Genomic DNA, 16,367 nt, shown 5'->3' with positions numbered 1-16,367 from the left:
GAAAAAAATAACGGTAAGGGAGAGGAGAGAACGTGAAAAAAAATAAGGGAAAAGAAACAAAATAAAATAAAAATAAAATAAAATAATTAAAAGTTTCCACAAAAAAAAGCTAAATAAAAAACAATTCCCTCATAACATACCTAAGGACTCGAACCCGGGACCCCAGGCTAAACTAACACACAGCTAACCACCAGACTAGCAAACCCATTCTGTCACTAGAATGCAGAAACACACATAATTGGTCGAGCTACACATAGACCCTAAATGAAAACCCTAAAAACTTTTAACCCTAAAATCTGAGGTGTTATAAGATCAACTCTTTTGAGCTTCTGTTCAGCTCTTACGAGCTTCTGTTGGCATATTCAAGAGGACCAACTCTTATGAGCTTCTGTTGACGATGTACTCTTACCTGTAAGTCGTTCTTAAAATGGAAAAATCTCGGTAAGGTAATTTGTTTAATGAATTTGAAAGATATGTCATTTATTTCGTATTAATCTGAACACGGATGTATTTATCGATTGAAATTGTGAATGGTAAGGAATTCTCTTGGATGATTATTATTGTTTGAATTATTATAGTTAGTTTGGTAAGATGTATCGTTTAACTTGTCAAACTTACTAAGTTTCATTAAGCTTACTTGTGTTGTTTAATGTCATTGTAGATTCTCAGAAGGTTGGACGATCAGATCGGCACTCAAGTTACACTATCCAGCTTATCTCGGTAGTTTTTGAAATGTTTAATTTAGATTATATGACATGTATAGGCTCTTGTGTGGTTTTGGTTAATGTTTGGCTTATGTAAATATTATGAATGATATTTTGTGCAAATAACCAACTTACATATTATATGAGAATGAGGTATAGTTGTTGTGGTAATATGTCTGGTATATCTATAATTGAATTGTTGTGGTTGTGGTACCTTTGATAGGTATTTTGATTAAGTATTGCATGAGTGAATTGCTGTATTGAATCAATGTTTATTTTGTTGTAAAATTTTATATACTTGTGGTACTAGTGACGGTACATTGGTTAGGCGTTGATTAGGTTGGTTTTGATGTGTTTTTGGCTCAATTAGTGTCATTTTGAATTCGTATTTTGGTTGGTATTTGAGTTTCTTAAGGTCCAAGCAATTTGAAATGGTAAACTTGTGTTTTAAGGTTCATTTTGGGGCCACACGGCCTGAGACATGGGTGTGTGTCTCAACCTTGTGTGACACATGGCCATGCGACACGGCCGTGTGTCCTCTATAGGTTCAAGGCATACAAGTCAGGTAGTTACACAACCTAGCACATGGCATGGCACACGGGCGTGTGGCTTGGCCGTGTGACCCAAGTTAGAGAGTTACACGGGCATGGACACGGGTTGAGACACGACCATGTGTCTCTATTTCTAATGTCTACACGGTCTGAAACGCGGGCATGTGTCTCAACCGTGTGAGTCACATGTCCTGGCCACATGGTCTGTGACCCTTACAGTCTAAACTTTTCAACCATTTTCCTAAAATTCAAATGTTTTCGATTTAGTCCCGAATTGTTTCTATAGTATTTTTGAGGCCTTGAAGGCTTGGTTAAGGAACATTATGTATGTATTTGAATGAAATTTGATTATGTTTGTATTAATGTATGATTTGAATGATTTACTATTTTGTTTGTTCGGTAATGCTCTGTAACCTTGTTCCAGCGATGGATATGGGTTAGGGGTGTTACAAAGTGTAGGCAGTTTAATTATCTGTCGTAACTGGTTGAACAACCACATCTATTTCTGTACATGGCTATAATTCACTTATTGGTTTGGCAGTTAACCTGCAAATATTCTGAAAGTGTCATTCCAACATTAAGTGGTGTGTAGGGCTTGATGGGTGTTTCATACCCTATATGGTGTGTTGGGATGGTCTGAGTTGGTGTGTAGCGGATCGGGGAAGGATTATATTTTTGCATTTGTACTGCTTTGATATGTTCACATCTACTATATCTTTTTAAATACTTTCTATTGTTTGAATTATATGTTACACACTAAGTTTCAAAAACTCACTCTTTGAATGTCTATCACTTTCAGTTAGCCCTCAGACTTAAGCGGATTGATGCGGCAGGAGCTCGATTATGATTTTTTTTTAGATTTTACATGGTTTGTAAAAGTTAGACTATTTTTGGCCATTTTGGGACTGTTTAAATTTCTGGACTTTACTTTCTAATTTTTAACCTTTTATCATTTTTGGTGGGTTTACAACTTGTTTTTGCGAAACGTTGATTTTTAAATTACAAACCATGTTTTCAAAACTAAACTCAAATAAGACTTTTTACTGCAAACTCTGGTGTTTTTAAAATAAACTTTTCTATATAAACAACGTTTTTATAATCAATTAAGAGAGATGGGCTTAGAAACAAACCAAATTTTAAGGAACAAAAGTTAAATGATGATTTTTCAAAAAGAAATGAAATTCAAATTTTCAATCGATTTACGGCATCATCTCCAGGTCTGGTCGTAATGTCTAGGCCAGGTTTGTGGTGTTACAAGTAAATAATTATAATTAACTTAGCAATGAAAACTATACTATAATGGGATATTTTACAATAGTAGATTTGCCTATTGTATTATGTGGAGGATTACAAAATTTGACTAAAATAAAAAATGTAAGATAAAAGGAGTTAAAAATGTAAAAGTATAAATATATATAATGAATATAACACTAATGTCTCATTTGGTTACTAGGGTAGTAACATAAGGAAAAAACTTATTTATTGCATATATATTACAATAAATAGACATAAAATATAAAATGATTAATCTAAATTTAAATTTGAAGATAGAAAGATGAGTAATAACTCTTGTAAAAAAATAAGACCTCTTTAAAATAAGCAAGACTTTTTCCTAGTCTTTGTCAAAAATTAAGTTATGAGAGTAGCTAAATATTACCTATTGAATTAATTTATTGCTAACTTATACAATAAAACACACGTAAAAAATATCTTCCAACCAAACGTAGTTTAAAGATTTGTAAAATGTAATAAAAAATTCTTAATAGATAATTATTAATAATAAGACCTAAAAATTAAAGCTTGCAACAATGATTCATTTTTCTATTTGGTAATATGTGTAAGCAATTTTTAAGTAAAAAAATATTATTATTTCGCTCAATGTAGATAGTGTATATAACATGAATAGTAGATGCTAATATGAATAAAGAAAATGAAACAAACTTGAAAAATGTTGAATGGTGGATGATGTAGTGAAATTTTAGTAGTAGAGATTTAGAGATTGTGAACTTTTTGTACGATACATTATTTTTTTATCAGAAAGATGAGAAAATTCGGTAAAAATATTTGAAAGCTGAATGAGGTTTTGCTTGTAATATAGTATAGTAAAAGATTAGTAAAATTAGACATAAACATTGACAGTTGTCAATTAAGAGAATTTTTTTTTGGTAAAGAGAAAAATCAGCCTATAGCATATCAGATTACATCAAAATTTCCCTGAGCAAGACTGCCACTTGCTAAAATAATAGGAAACATTGCTAATACTTCCCTAGGAGACTTCTTAAAACCCTTCAAGCTCTATCTAGTATCAAAGGCTAATTTGACAATATAATCAGCATCATTATTAAGCTCTCTAGGGATGAGTTGAATAGCCCAAGGTTCTCCATTCTCCAAAAGATGGTGAGTACTGATTAAGGTAGAGTTCAAAGTCGTTCAAGAAGTTTCCTATATAGCTTTGATTGTATCTAGACTGTCCGTTTGAATCATAACTCCGACAAGGCTGCTATTAAGGATAAGAGTCAACCCATCAAGAATTCCCCACAGTTCTGCATCAAAGGCTGAGCATTCACCCAAAAACTGGTAAACCCCATTATTCATTCCCTATTCCAATGCCTTAAAATTCCCCCAGCTGTAGCAGAACACAAATCAACCTTAAGTGGACGATCAGTACATAGCTGTATCCATTTATCCAGCACTAAGGTTATTGATCTTGGTACCTGGTGTTTGGTCAGGTCCTTATGATGAAAGGAGGCAAATTTCTTAGCCCATGTATATGAAATTTAACTATTTAAGTTGTACTCCAAGAAGCTCCCTGAAACATGAAGAGATTTTAATTCTTTCAAATTCTCCATATAAGCAAACCAAATAAACTTGACCAACACACCTCATGATAATTGCTAAAAGTAACATGTTTTAATCTCATTCTTAATGCGTTCTTGGGTGATTATTCAATGTTAATTCTAAATTTTATACTATTAATCCTTTAAATTTATGTTATTATGCTTAATAGAGCACTTGGGATCAAAAGGAGCGAAAAACGAGTGAAAACCGGAGCAAGCTACAAGAGCCACATGGGTTGACCCATTCCACATGTTCGTGTGAACCACAAGGGATACCACACGGCCATGTGGTAGGCTGTGTCAATTTTGCGGATTTGCACATTGAACTGCGAAAAATCACGATTTTTAAGTTTTTGGGGCATTCTAATACATATGACAAAAATAAGAAGATAGGAGAGAACCATCATATAACATTTAAGAAACAACTCGAAAAACATCATTGAAGTTTATTCTGAAGCAGATTTTCATCAAGATTGAATGCTCCCAATTGATTTCTTAGGAGGTTATCATAAGTTTTTTTTATTTCTTTCGGTTATACTGTATCTTAGATGTTTTTATTTTCAGGCATGAACTAATTTTCTAAATACCTAGGGAGATGAACCCTATGATGGATTTTGTCATTTGATTTTTATTTTATGCAATAAATTCTTAGTTTCTTGTTCTCAATTATGTGTACTTAATTCTTGGTTTAACATTTCTAGACTATTAATCCACGTTTGATGTGTTTAAATCGGAGGTTGAATAGAACCTGTTTAAGAGTAGATCTTGCATAGTTGAGTGGAGTTGTATGCAATCCTAGGAATAGGATGACATAAATCTATCGAATTAGAGTTAAATCTAATAGGGAAATTCATAACATGAGTTAATGCGATAATAAGGATTTTAATTAGAAAGAAATTTCAATTAATCAACCTAGAGTCAGTTGCTCTTATTCTAGAAAAGATATTAGCATAATTTAGGGATTTCTATGGAATAGGTTAGTAAGTAAAAAAAATTGTGTAATTTAGATTGATAGTCACAGATGAAATCTAGGTGAATTCTTTCTTGGGTATTGTTTCTCTTCTTGGTTGTTAATTGTTTATTTTCCTGATTTATTCTTTGTCGTGTTCATTAGTTAATTAATTTAGTTAATTTTAGTTTTTAATCAATCATTCGGATTATTCGGTTAAATAATAGAAAGACGGTAATTACTAGTACTTTTAGTTTTCGTGGGAACGATATATTTGCTCATCGTAGTTATACTATTAATTGATAGGTGCACTTGCCTTAGTCAAATTTTTAGTTAGTTTCGTGGATTCACCTCACCAAAATTTGAAAAAGAAGAAATATGTAAATTAGACTAACCATTCATGAAGGTTTCCTGCAAAAAAACTCAGGCAATTCTCAACTGGAATGACCTGCAACCAAATTTCTCTAGCTACAGGACAGTCTCTAATGTTGTGCAGAATATCTTTAGAATGGTACATAAGAACTATCATGTCCTATACCCTGTTTAACTCGCTCCATTTTGGTGAGTAGGCGCTGTTTCAATACAAGCCAAATGAAAAATCTAACTCTCTAGGGGCTTTGAAATTTCTATGGTATGCTTCAAACTAGATCTCTCGGATTCCTCGACTTTTCTTGTACCTTCGAATAAGCACTTTTGGGAGAGAATAAGCCAGTTGAAGTTTGAGCCCAATCAATCCTGTCAATGCCTGCTGACGGATGTAGTGGGGGATACCCACAATACGTCTAATACTTTCCTCCAAAAGCTGAAGCCAAAAGAGCTCTAGATTCTATGAGCCGTCATCAGTAACCATCTCACGAAGTAAACTATCCATCTTGATATTAGTGTGGGATGGTACGTGAAGAAATAAAGATCCCACATCTAGAATCTAGGGATCCATCCAACATCTAATATTGTTACCATTACCAATTGACTAAAGCAAATTCTCTTAGAGTAAGGGCCAAACCTTAGAAAGAGCCTTCTAAAGGAATGAGCATTGTCCTCATGAGATACTTTTTGGCAAAGTCCCTTCCATTTCGTACTTGGATCGAGGAATGTGAATCTATTAAGTATTCGATTTGGAGACTAAATAATACCCCAACTTCATCATGAAAGAGGTATTTTGGTCTCTCAAATGCCTAAATCTCAGTCCCCCACATGAACAGGGTTGAAAAATTGACTCCCAATTGACTAAAGATATCTTTAGTTGGTCCTCAGTAGAACCCCAAATAAATTTTCAAACAGTACACTTGATCTCATCACACAGCCCTTTAAGGATCATCATGGATTGCATGAAATAGTTAGGGATAGACAATAAGTCTGAATTTGCTATAGTAGCTCTTCCCATTATAGGTAACTTCCTAGCATCCTATCTGTTGAGCTTATTAAGGACCTTGTCCACAACAAAACGCAATGGACTATTTGACACGTTTTCACAGAAAAGAGGCACCCCAAATTTTATGTACAATTTGTTATTGCCACTGAAGTATGAGGACGATAAGCATGTGGAATTTAAATAAATGTATTGATGGTAAACAATTATAATTAACTTAGCAATGAAAACTATACCATGAAGGAATATTTTATAGTAGTAGATTTGCCTGTTGTATTATATGGAGGATTACAAAATTTGTCTTGAATAAAAAATGTAAGATAAAGGTGTTAAAAAATGTAAAAGTAAAAACACATATAATGAATATAACACTAATGCCTCGTTTGGTTACTAGGGTAATAACATGAGGAAAAAGTTTATTTATGACATATATATATATTACAATAATTAGACATAAAATAAAGAAAAATTGATTTATTGCTAACTTATATAGTAAAATATAGTAAAATAAATGAGTAATAACGCTTGTAAAAAATAAGACTTTCTCAAAATATTACTAATTGGATTAGTTTATTCTTAACTTATATAGTAAAATATATGTAAAAAGTAATATTCAAACCAAATTTAGCTTAAAGATTTGTTCTCGAAAGGAATCATAAAACAAAGCAAAAAATGTAGTAAAATTTTTTACTGAAAATTTGCTAAAAAGAAAACAAACCAAAGAAAAGGAGAATGAGAAAAGATTTTTGTTTGCTTATTATGTAAAATGAGGAAAATTACCTGCTATTTAGGGTCTGTTTGTTTGCTTGTATTTTGTTTTCTGGAAGATATTTTCATCATTTTCCACCGTTTGTTTGGTGGAAAACAAATTCCCACAGTAAAAGCTTTTCCAAAACACGGGAAAATAATGCCTTCTTTTGGGAAAATGTCTTACTGGTTTTTTTCGGTAAGACATTTTCCAAACCATGGGAAAATAACGCCTTCTTTTCCCCTTTCCTCTTTCCCTTCCCCTTCCCCTTGGGTTGCAAATCAGTGCCATTGCCAAGTACCCTCTTTTATATTCTCCCTGGTCTACCCATTTTTATCTCTTCAATCATTCTGATTTTTGTTATCTATCTATCTATCTTCTTCTTTTTTTTCAATCTATTAGCAAATTTGCCAGGTACCCTGCCCCCCGCCCTAAATTCTTCAAGAGTTGGGCGATTTTGAAGAACGATGATGAGAAAGTTTGGTCAAGGACCAACACTAGGGTCGGTGTTAAAGATGTCGGCAGTACAGTTTCAGGTTTAAGCCAAAACTTGAGGTTGTACATACAATTTTCGGCTCCGGTGAAGCAAGGATTGAAGCCCAGCAAAGAGGAAGAGGAGAAGCAGGATTGTTACGTGAATATGGGTTACGCTATTCGGACCTTCATAAAGGAGTTCCCAGACATCTTCTACAGAGAGCTCAGTTTTGATATTTACAAGTTCGGATTCAATTTTCCCGCATTTGATTTCTTTAAAATGGAGAAAATAATTGAGATTTCTGTAAAATAAATTCAATTTTTCAAAGTTTTCATTGTTCATCTGTTGATTTTGGATTTTCATCGTTAAATTTTTTTAAAAAAAGAGAAAGGGTAAAATGAAAATGGCGTCGGCTCAGGACTTGCCTTCTTCACGAAAACAAGAGCATCTAGAAGCTGGGAAGTGCCGAGTACATCTTTTTGTTCTTGATTTTTCTCTTTATCGGTTGATTTGATGGTTTCTTTCTGTTTTGAAATATGATTTTCGATCTGGTAAATGGTTTGGTTACTATATAGTCAACTATTTTGGATATCGATTTCAGAATAGGACTAGAATTGGCGGTCTATTTTTGTATTTTCATATATGATCTGTAGCATATTTGCATTGTCTTGCAATTCTTTGGTAGATCATGTCTGGAATTGATGGTATATGGAATCAATTATTTTGTTAGATTACACTTTTTGGGAATTTCAATGCTTTTATGCATTAAATATTTGGAGCTGCCTAACGTGATGCTATTGGAGCTAAAAATATGACCAATGTTTTTTGGTTTTTCTTCTTAAATTGGATTTTAGAGTTCACTTTTGTCATTAAGTGCTTTTGTTTGTATTCAAGTTGGAAAAGATGAAGAAGCTTCACTGCATTTGACACTCTAATAATAATGATTTCAAATGAAGAGTGTATTTAAGTTGCATAACGATAGCATTGCAGTTTAAGGTTGCCTATATGCGTTTGTACCTGAGTGAAGTGTCTTATTTGTACTTATATTTTGTGATGTGCTGAATCTATTCTGCTTGTTTAGAACTCTTCTTTTGATTTTTTTCAGTAGTCATTCTTGCTCTACTAATTAGGGCTGGTAAACAAAAAGAACTCCCATTCTAGATTTCTATGTTTTGTCTTTGAATGTTGTGCCTTTTACATAGTTTGAAAAGTTAATATCCTCCTAAACCGTCCATTTGGTTGATTGGATTTTGTATAATTTTTACTTTGGATTTATGCTTATGATAAAAGTTTTCAGTTAGATTTTATTACATAAATGGGTTTTTGCAAATGAACAAATAATTATTTAGAGTTTGTTTACCAAGTATTGTTACAATTGATCCCTCCTTTCTTGCAGCTGGAGGAATTCCGTAAGGAAAAAGCAGCCGAGAAAGCCAAGAAGGCAGCATCTACCTCCCAAACCAATGTTTCTGATGTTAGCTTAAATGAAAAACAACAATTAGAAATAACAATTTTTGAAGTGTACTACTTGTAATAACAATTTCCTAACACAAATAAACATTTTTTGAAGTGTACTTTTTGATGTCTTAGAAATATGCCATTATAAGTATCCATGGTTATATTTAACTCATCGATGCAATTTGACATGCCATAATATATGCAATTTATTACTAGTCTTTGTTGTTCTATCCATAAGAACCATGATATAATGGATGAGTATATTTGTATCCTTAGATCTATGTCTTGTGTTTACCATCTTGTCTTTTGGTGTGCATGAGCTGGATCTACTCTTTGTTTGGTTTGGATATAAGAGGCAGTGATAAGGAGACTCTTGAGCATTTTAGTTATAATGCACTGTTTTGTATTTCAAGCCTAATGTCATGTTGGTTTCTTAAGATAAGCTAATACTAATGGTTGGTCAAAGAACTCGAAGAAGTTGTTGAAATGAAAACATTGTTGTATGTTTTGAAGCTCCTAATACACTCACACAGATAATTTTATGTAGAAAACTATAATTTTAAGTATATATATGTAAAGTATAATTTGGCTTTAAGGTTTAAGACACTGATACTTTAATGTGGTGTAATATTAGTTATGCACTTGGAAAATATTGTTGTTATCATGTGTTGTACTACTAATTATACATTTGGATAATATTATTAATTTCTAGTAGTAATTGTGGTTTGGAAACTAATTTATAATTATTCAATCCTTGTTTTTTATTTTTTTAACACAATTACAAATAATTTATTTGAATTTGATTGTTTTCAATTTATGACGGTTAATATTGTAGTTTAATAATTGAGTATTATTATATATTTAATAATAAATCATTGCTATATATGTAAAAACAATTTAAAATATAAAAACTTATTAATATATGTAAAAATAACTTTTCCGGAAAATATTTTTAGGAAATCTACCGAACAACAGAAAATATTTTACATAGATTCATCCAAACACCAGAAAATATTTTCAGTAAATCATTTTCCAGAAATCATTTTCCGAAAAACATTTTACTGGCAAACAAACAGACCCTTATATTTTTTTTCGAAGGGGCAACACGGTGGGGCAACACGGTAAAACATGCATTGTTAGTTTCCTAAAAAAAAGCAACTGACCAGATTTTTCACAATAGTTAGAGGATTTTCCACAACTGAAAATATTTTAAAAAAAAAAGAAAAAACCAAAAAAATTATCCAAAAAGAAACACACATGGTACGTGTCGTAGACATGTGTTAAGACGGACATGGACACGCCATACCAAGTCTGAGCGGCGATTTGTATACCCGAGTAAAGAAGGTGAAACACAATTGATATTGCACTTCTCGAAAGAAATCATAAAACAAAGCAAAAAAAATGTAGTTGAAAATTTGATTGAAAATTGTTAAAAAGAAATCAGATGAGAGAAAAGGAGAATGAGATAAAGATTGATGTTTGGTTGTTATGTAAACAGAGAAAAATGACCTGCTATTTATATTGTTTTCTAAAAGGGCAAAATGGTTAAATATAGTGTTAGTTTCTTCAAAAAATGCAATTGACCAGATTTTTTTGCAACAATCAGAGAATTTTCCGCAATTGAAAATATTTTTAAAATAATTTAAAAAAGAAAAACATAAATTTTATCCAAAAGGAAACACGTGCGGTACGTGTTGTAGATACATGTTAACATGGAAATAGACCTAGTCGGGCGGCGGCTCGTACACTTAAATAAAAAAGGTGGAACACAATTGATATTACTCTTCTCGAAAGGAATCATAAAACAAAACAGAAATTGTAGTAAAAAAATTGACTGAAAAACTACTAAAAATAAAACAGACGAAAGAAAAGGAGAATGAGAGAAAGATTGTTGTTTGCTTGTTATGTAAAATGAGGAAAATGACCCGCTATTTATGCTATTTTCCAAAGGAGTAAAACGGTAAAACACGCAGTGTCAGTTTCTTTAAACAATGAAACTTATCAGATTTTCCACAACAGTTAGATGATTTTCTGTAATTGAAAATATTTTGAAAAAAAAGTTGAAAAAAAAACAGAAAAATTTTCTAAAAAGAAACACGCGGGGTACCTGTCAAAGACACGTGTTAAGACGGAAACAGACACGAACTAGGTCAAGTGGCGATTCGTACACACGAATAAAGAAGGTGAAACACAATTGATAATGTTTTTCTCGAAAGAAATTGAAAAACAAAGCAGAAAATGTAGTCGAAAATTTGACTAAAAAATTGGTAAAAAGAAAACAGACAAAAGAAAAAGAGCATGAGAGACAAATTGTTGTTTGTTTGTTATGTAAAATTAGGAAAATGACTTACTATTTATATTGTTTCTTGAAAGGGCAAAGTGGTAAAACACACCGTGTTAGTCTTCTAAAAAAAAATACAAGTGACCAAATTTTCCGCATTAATGAGAGGAATATTTATCAAAAAAAAAAATGCCAGTACATATCGTAGACATAGACATAGACATAGACTTGGTGACATCGATGCATGTGTGTTGGGCTTTCAGATTACTGAATGAGGATAAGAGAAAATACAATATTTAAACCCCTTTAAAATCAATTTCTCAGAAAATGAAACAAACTAGGAAAAGGTTTAATGGCGGATGAAGATGTAGTAGAGATTCAGAAACTGTGAACTTTTTTGTAAAATACATGATTTTTTTAAATAAAAAAGACGAGAAAATTCGGTAAAAATTTGTGAAAGCTGAATGAGGTTTTCGTTGTAATATAGTATAGTAAAATTAGCCAAAAACATTGGAATGAGAAGGTATTGAAAAGTAAATGCTTTTTACTAAGACATGTTGTCAAAAATTATTACAAAATATAATTTTATATCTGATTTTTGTTTCCAAGAAAATCATGCCATAATAACACTGTCATAACATCAGTCAATATGATTTTTTTAATGAGATAGTGGTCACTCTTTATTACGCCATGGGGTTCATAATTGAATATGTATATATAAGTAAATTTAAAAATAAATTTTTTGAAAGTAGAAATAAATTTTTAATTTTAGAAATAATGTATCTCTAATACAAGTAAAAAATATTAACATTATCTAAATTGTATATCACTTACTCTCTAATATTTATAGTATTTTATTGTAGGAAGGAAAGCAACCAAAAAAGAGAAAGATGAAATTACCTATTTAGTTTCGATAAATTCTGCTTATTCCTATATTTGAAAACTTTTGAGAATTGACTTTTTTTTGTTACAGTTGAGAAATATAATATTTTAAGATGATACAATTAAGAAACATAATTAATACTTCTTTTTCATTAAATAATATTAACATAAAAAATTGAGAAATTGTTATTACTTAGAAATAAAACATAGCACATTTTAATAAAAAATATTTTTAAATTTATAATTTTAATTGAACAAAATATTTTCATATTTTTAATTCTTTTGGTTTTCAAATTAAACAAATATTTTATTTGTATGCATTAATTAATTTTTAGTTGGAATTTAATATTTTAATAATTTTAATTCATTTGATTTTCATTTCATTTCATTGAATAAAAATAATATATTATTATTTTTAAATATATAATTTCATATATCCAATCAAAATATATAAAAACTTAATAAAGATAAGTATATTGGAAAGCCAAAATAAAATTTAAATATCAAATTTTATACATAAAAGATAATTGTTAAAATTTGTTTTTTTAAGGGATAAACATAAATAATTTTATATTTAAATTTTAGGTATTGACGTGAAAAAAATTTAGATTGTTGAGATCAACTCGGAGCTGTAGTATTATACACACACACACGCGATATATATGATGTATGATTCTATATAGAGTATAAATGATAAAATACTGTATAAATTCAAACCACATACATGGTCAAACCAATTAGGATGAAGACCGCCTTCCTCAAGTATTACTTAGCCGACTCTAGACACAACCTTACGCAAAACAAAACTTCTTGCAAACCACAAAGTCAAAGGACTAAAATGAGTTATTATAATTATGGCTGCTAAATTGGTATTGATTATGTTCTTCTATATAAATTCATGCAGTGATATATCATACATACCAACATTCAAGTTCAATGGCGGCTTCCATATTCCACAACAATGTTATTCTCACATTCCTATTTATTTTCCCATTTTTCAACCCAACCTTTGCAGGATTTACCGTAAGTTCTCTTCCTAAAAACCCTAAAGCTTTATGTTGCATATTGTGGGAATCCATTCTAAGGACAATTTCTTTTGTTAGAAGTCAGAAGATTTTCAAAACAGTTAAAATGGTTTTCACTTTCAAAATGGACAATATCTCCTAATACTAATATTTATAAGATGTTTGTTGTTTGCAGTGGAACTCTGTTGCCAAAGAGCCCAAGTCTTCACAAAACTGGGTGAACCATGGTGGGGACTTATATAACCGAAGACATGCGGAGAAGGAGACCATGATCAGCCCTGAAACAGTCTCCAATTTGCGTTTGAAATGGGAATTCATTGCAGGCAAAGACATAACCGCGACGCCAGCGATTTTCGATGGAACCCTTTATTTTCCGAGCTGGAACGGGAACATCTATGCTATTAAAGCCTGTGATGGGTCCCTTGTTTGGGAGAAAAACTTGGAGGAGTTAACTGGGCTTAATGCCACTGGTTTTATCGTGAATGTTAACTGGACAGTTGCAAGAGCAACGCCAACAATTGCAGATGATTTGCTCATCATTGGAATCTCTGGCCCTGCCATTGTTATTGCTGTCGAAAGATTAACTGGCGAGCTTGTTTGGTCAACCCAGCTTGATAACCATCCCGCTGGTATCATCACTATGTCTGGAACTTACTATAAAGGGTTAGTTTGTTTTGTTCCCATTTTCATTTTTCTTTCAAATATTCATATTCAATATTTGTGTTTATGCATGTCTTGATATAAGTTTAAAGATATTATTTTCCAAAAACCTCTAGATTCAAAGAAAAAACAAATCCTAAAAACTATCCAATGGGGATCGTGGAACAAAGTTGGGGGTTAGTAAAAATTTTAAAAATAATATATATCTAATACCCATGTTAAAAGAGAAAAAGAATAGATTAAAAAAGCATAGGCAATTTACATCTAAGAAATCTTGCAGGCATTTTTACGTAGGGACATCTTCATCAGAAGAAGGCGCAAGCATAGAGCAATGCTGCATATTCCGCGGTAGCTTTGCCAAATTAGATGTCCGGTCTGGCAAAATCCTATGGCAAACCTTTACTTTACCTGATAATTTCGGTCAAAAGGGGGAATATGCGGGAGCAGCCATTTGGGGAAGTAGTCCATCCATCGATACAACTCGAAACCATATCTATGTTAGCACCGGCAACCTATATTCAGCCCCTCTTCGAATACGCCAATGTCAAGAAGCTGAGAATAATCAAACAATGCCGACTAGTCCAGACAAGTGTATTGAGCCTGAAAACCACTCAAATTCAATCTTAGCTTTTGATTTGGAAACTGGTGTAATCAAATGGTATCGTCAGCTAGGGGGATATGATCTTTGGTTCTTAGCCTGCAATAATCTTTCCACCCCGAATTGTCCTCCTGGTCCAAACCCTGATGCCGATTTCGGAGAGGCCCCGATGATGCTAAGTATCGATGTCAATGGAACTAAGCGAGATATTGCCGTTGCTGTTCAAAAAAGTGGATTTGCTTGGGCTCTAAATCGAGATAATGGTGACCTTATTTGGTCTACTGTAAGTTTGTCTTCATTGTGTCCTTTTCTATCCATTGTTTTCCTTTAAAACCTTCACTCTGGATGTATAGGAGGTCGGACCTGGTGGTCCAGGAGGAGGAGGCACTTGGGGTGCGGCTACGGATAAGAAGAGGGTCTACACCAACTTAGCCAACTCGCTATTCATGAATTTTACTTTGATACCGTCCCAAACAAATACGAATGCTAGTGGATGGGTGGCAATGGATGCTAAAAGCGGTGAAATCCTATGGTCGACAGCGGATCCGAGCAATTCCAGAGTTAGTGGTCCTGTCACCATAGCAAATGGTGTACTTTTTGCTGGTTCAACAGATAAACAAGGACCTATATATGCCATTGATGCTAAAAAAGGGAGAATTTTGTGGTCATATGAGACTGGTGCAACTGTTTATGGTGGAATGTCGGTGAGCAATGGATGCATTTATGTTGGTAATGGATATAAGGTCAATATAGGAGCTTTAATTCCAACTTATTCTGCTGGAACCTCACTTTTTGCCTTTTGTTTGACCTAAAAACTTTAATGGGTGTAAAGGGCCCTATTTTAGTCATAATTGGTTTGTTTCTCTTTTTAATTATATGAAGATAGTGGTGTTTATTCATGTAAAATTGGCTTAACCAATAAAATACAATTTAAATTATACTATTTTCTCATCTTAGTATTTACAAGCTCATTGGTACCTAATTTTTTTTTCAAGTTAGTACCTCCATTAGTCCAATTGTTAGTTAAATTGTTAAGTGTATTTTTTAAAAAAAAAACACTTAACCCATAAATTATTACTTAAATTATACTCTTTTTTTCAAGTTGATACCTGAACTTTTTTTAACACAAGTAGAGGTGTTGATGGGCCGAGCCGGATTAGATTCAAGTCAGGCTTAAGTATAATATTAACACACTTTATACTTGGCCTAAAATTTTACCTAAGTCCAACCATGTTTGTGAATGGTTAATCCAAGCTCATTTTAGGCCTACCCATATTAATTTTTAATTTAAAAATATATATTTATATTATTTTTAATTTACTATTTAATAATTTTATTTATTTTTATTTATTAAAATTTTATATATAGTCATCTTGACATTTTTTTAGCTTAACACACAAATTGGTATCTAAATTACACCCTTTTTCCTGTCTTGGTACCTCATAAGTGGTACCTAAATTACTTTTTTTTTTCCGAAGTTGGTATCTCTATTAGTTAAATTGTTAAGCCCATTTAAAAAAATGTTTAACCCATAAATTGGTATCTAAAGTATGCATTTTCCTATTTTGGTACCTAAACATTTTTTTGGTTACAAGTAGCCTAAACTACTTTTTTTTTCCCTAAGTTGGTACTTCTGTTAGTTCAATGGTTAGTTAAACTATTAAGTCTATTTTTATATAAAAAAGATAACCAATTAAAAAATGACATGGGGTAAAAAAGACAATATTATTTTCTCTTATATATTATTTTATTTCTTTAGAACAAGACCGATGGTAGAATCTTTCAAGCTATTAGTTCTTAGTTTGATTAGTTCTTCTCGTTCAATTGCAT

At 31.9% G+C, this 16,367-nt stretch overlaps 1 protein-coding gene and 1 long non-coding RNA gene across 2 annotated transcripts; both read left to right on the top strand.

Moving 5' to 3' along the window:
* Positions 1-7,254: 7,254 nt before the first annotated feature.
* Positions 7,255-9,207, top strand: LOC121216303 (uncharacterized). Its single transcript, XR_005912423.1, has 2 exons — positions 7,255-8,102; positions 9,030-9,207. It is a non-coding gene; the product is annotated as an uncharacterized lncRNA (long non-coding RNA).
* Positions 9,208-13,126: 3,919 nt separating this feature from the next.
* Positions 13,127-15,475, top strand: LOC107958788 (polyvinylalcohol dehydrogenase). Its single transcript, XM_016894665.2, has 4 exons — positions 13,127-13,277; positions 13,455-13,942; positions 14,220-14,820; positions 14,891-15,475. Exons 1-4 carry the CDS (start codon positions 13,191-13,193, stop codon positions 15,347-15,349), a joined length of 1,635 nt encoding a protein of 544 aa, XP_016750154.1. The 5' UTR covers positions 13,127-13,190; the 3' UTR covers positions 15,350-15,475.
* The last annotated feature ends 892 nt before the right edge of the window (positions 15,476-16,367 follow it).

Source organism: Gossypium hirsutum, chromosome D04, assembly GCF_007990345.1.
Source record: "Gossypium hirsutum isolate 1008001.06 chromosome D04, Gossypium_hirsutum_v2.1, whole genome shotgun sequence".
Lineage (NCBI taxonomy): Eukaryota > Viridiplantae > Streptophyta > Magnoliopsida > Malvales > Malvaceae > Gossypium > Gossypium hirsutum.
The sequence above is the reverse complement of the archived record's forward strand: the minus strand, read 5'-3'. Positions and strand labels throughout refer to the sequence as shown.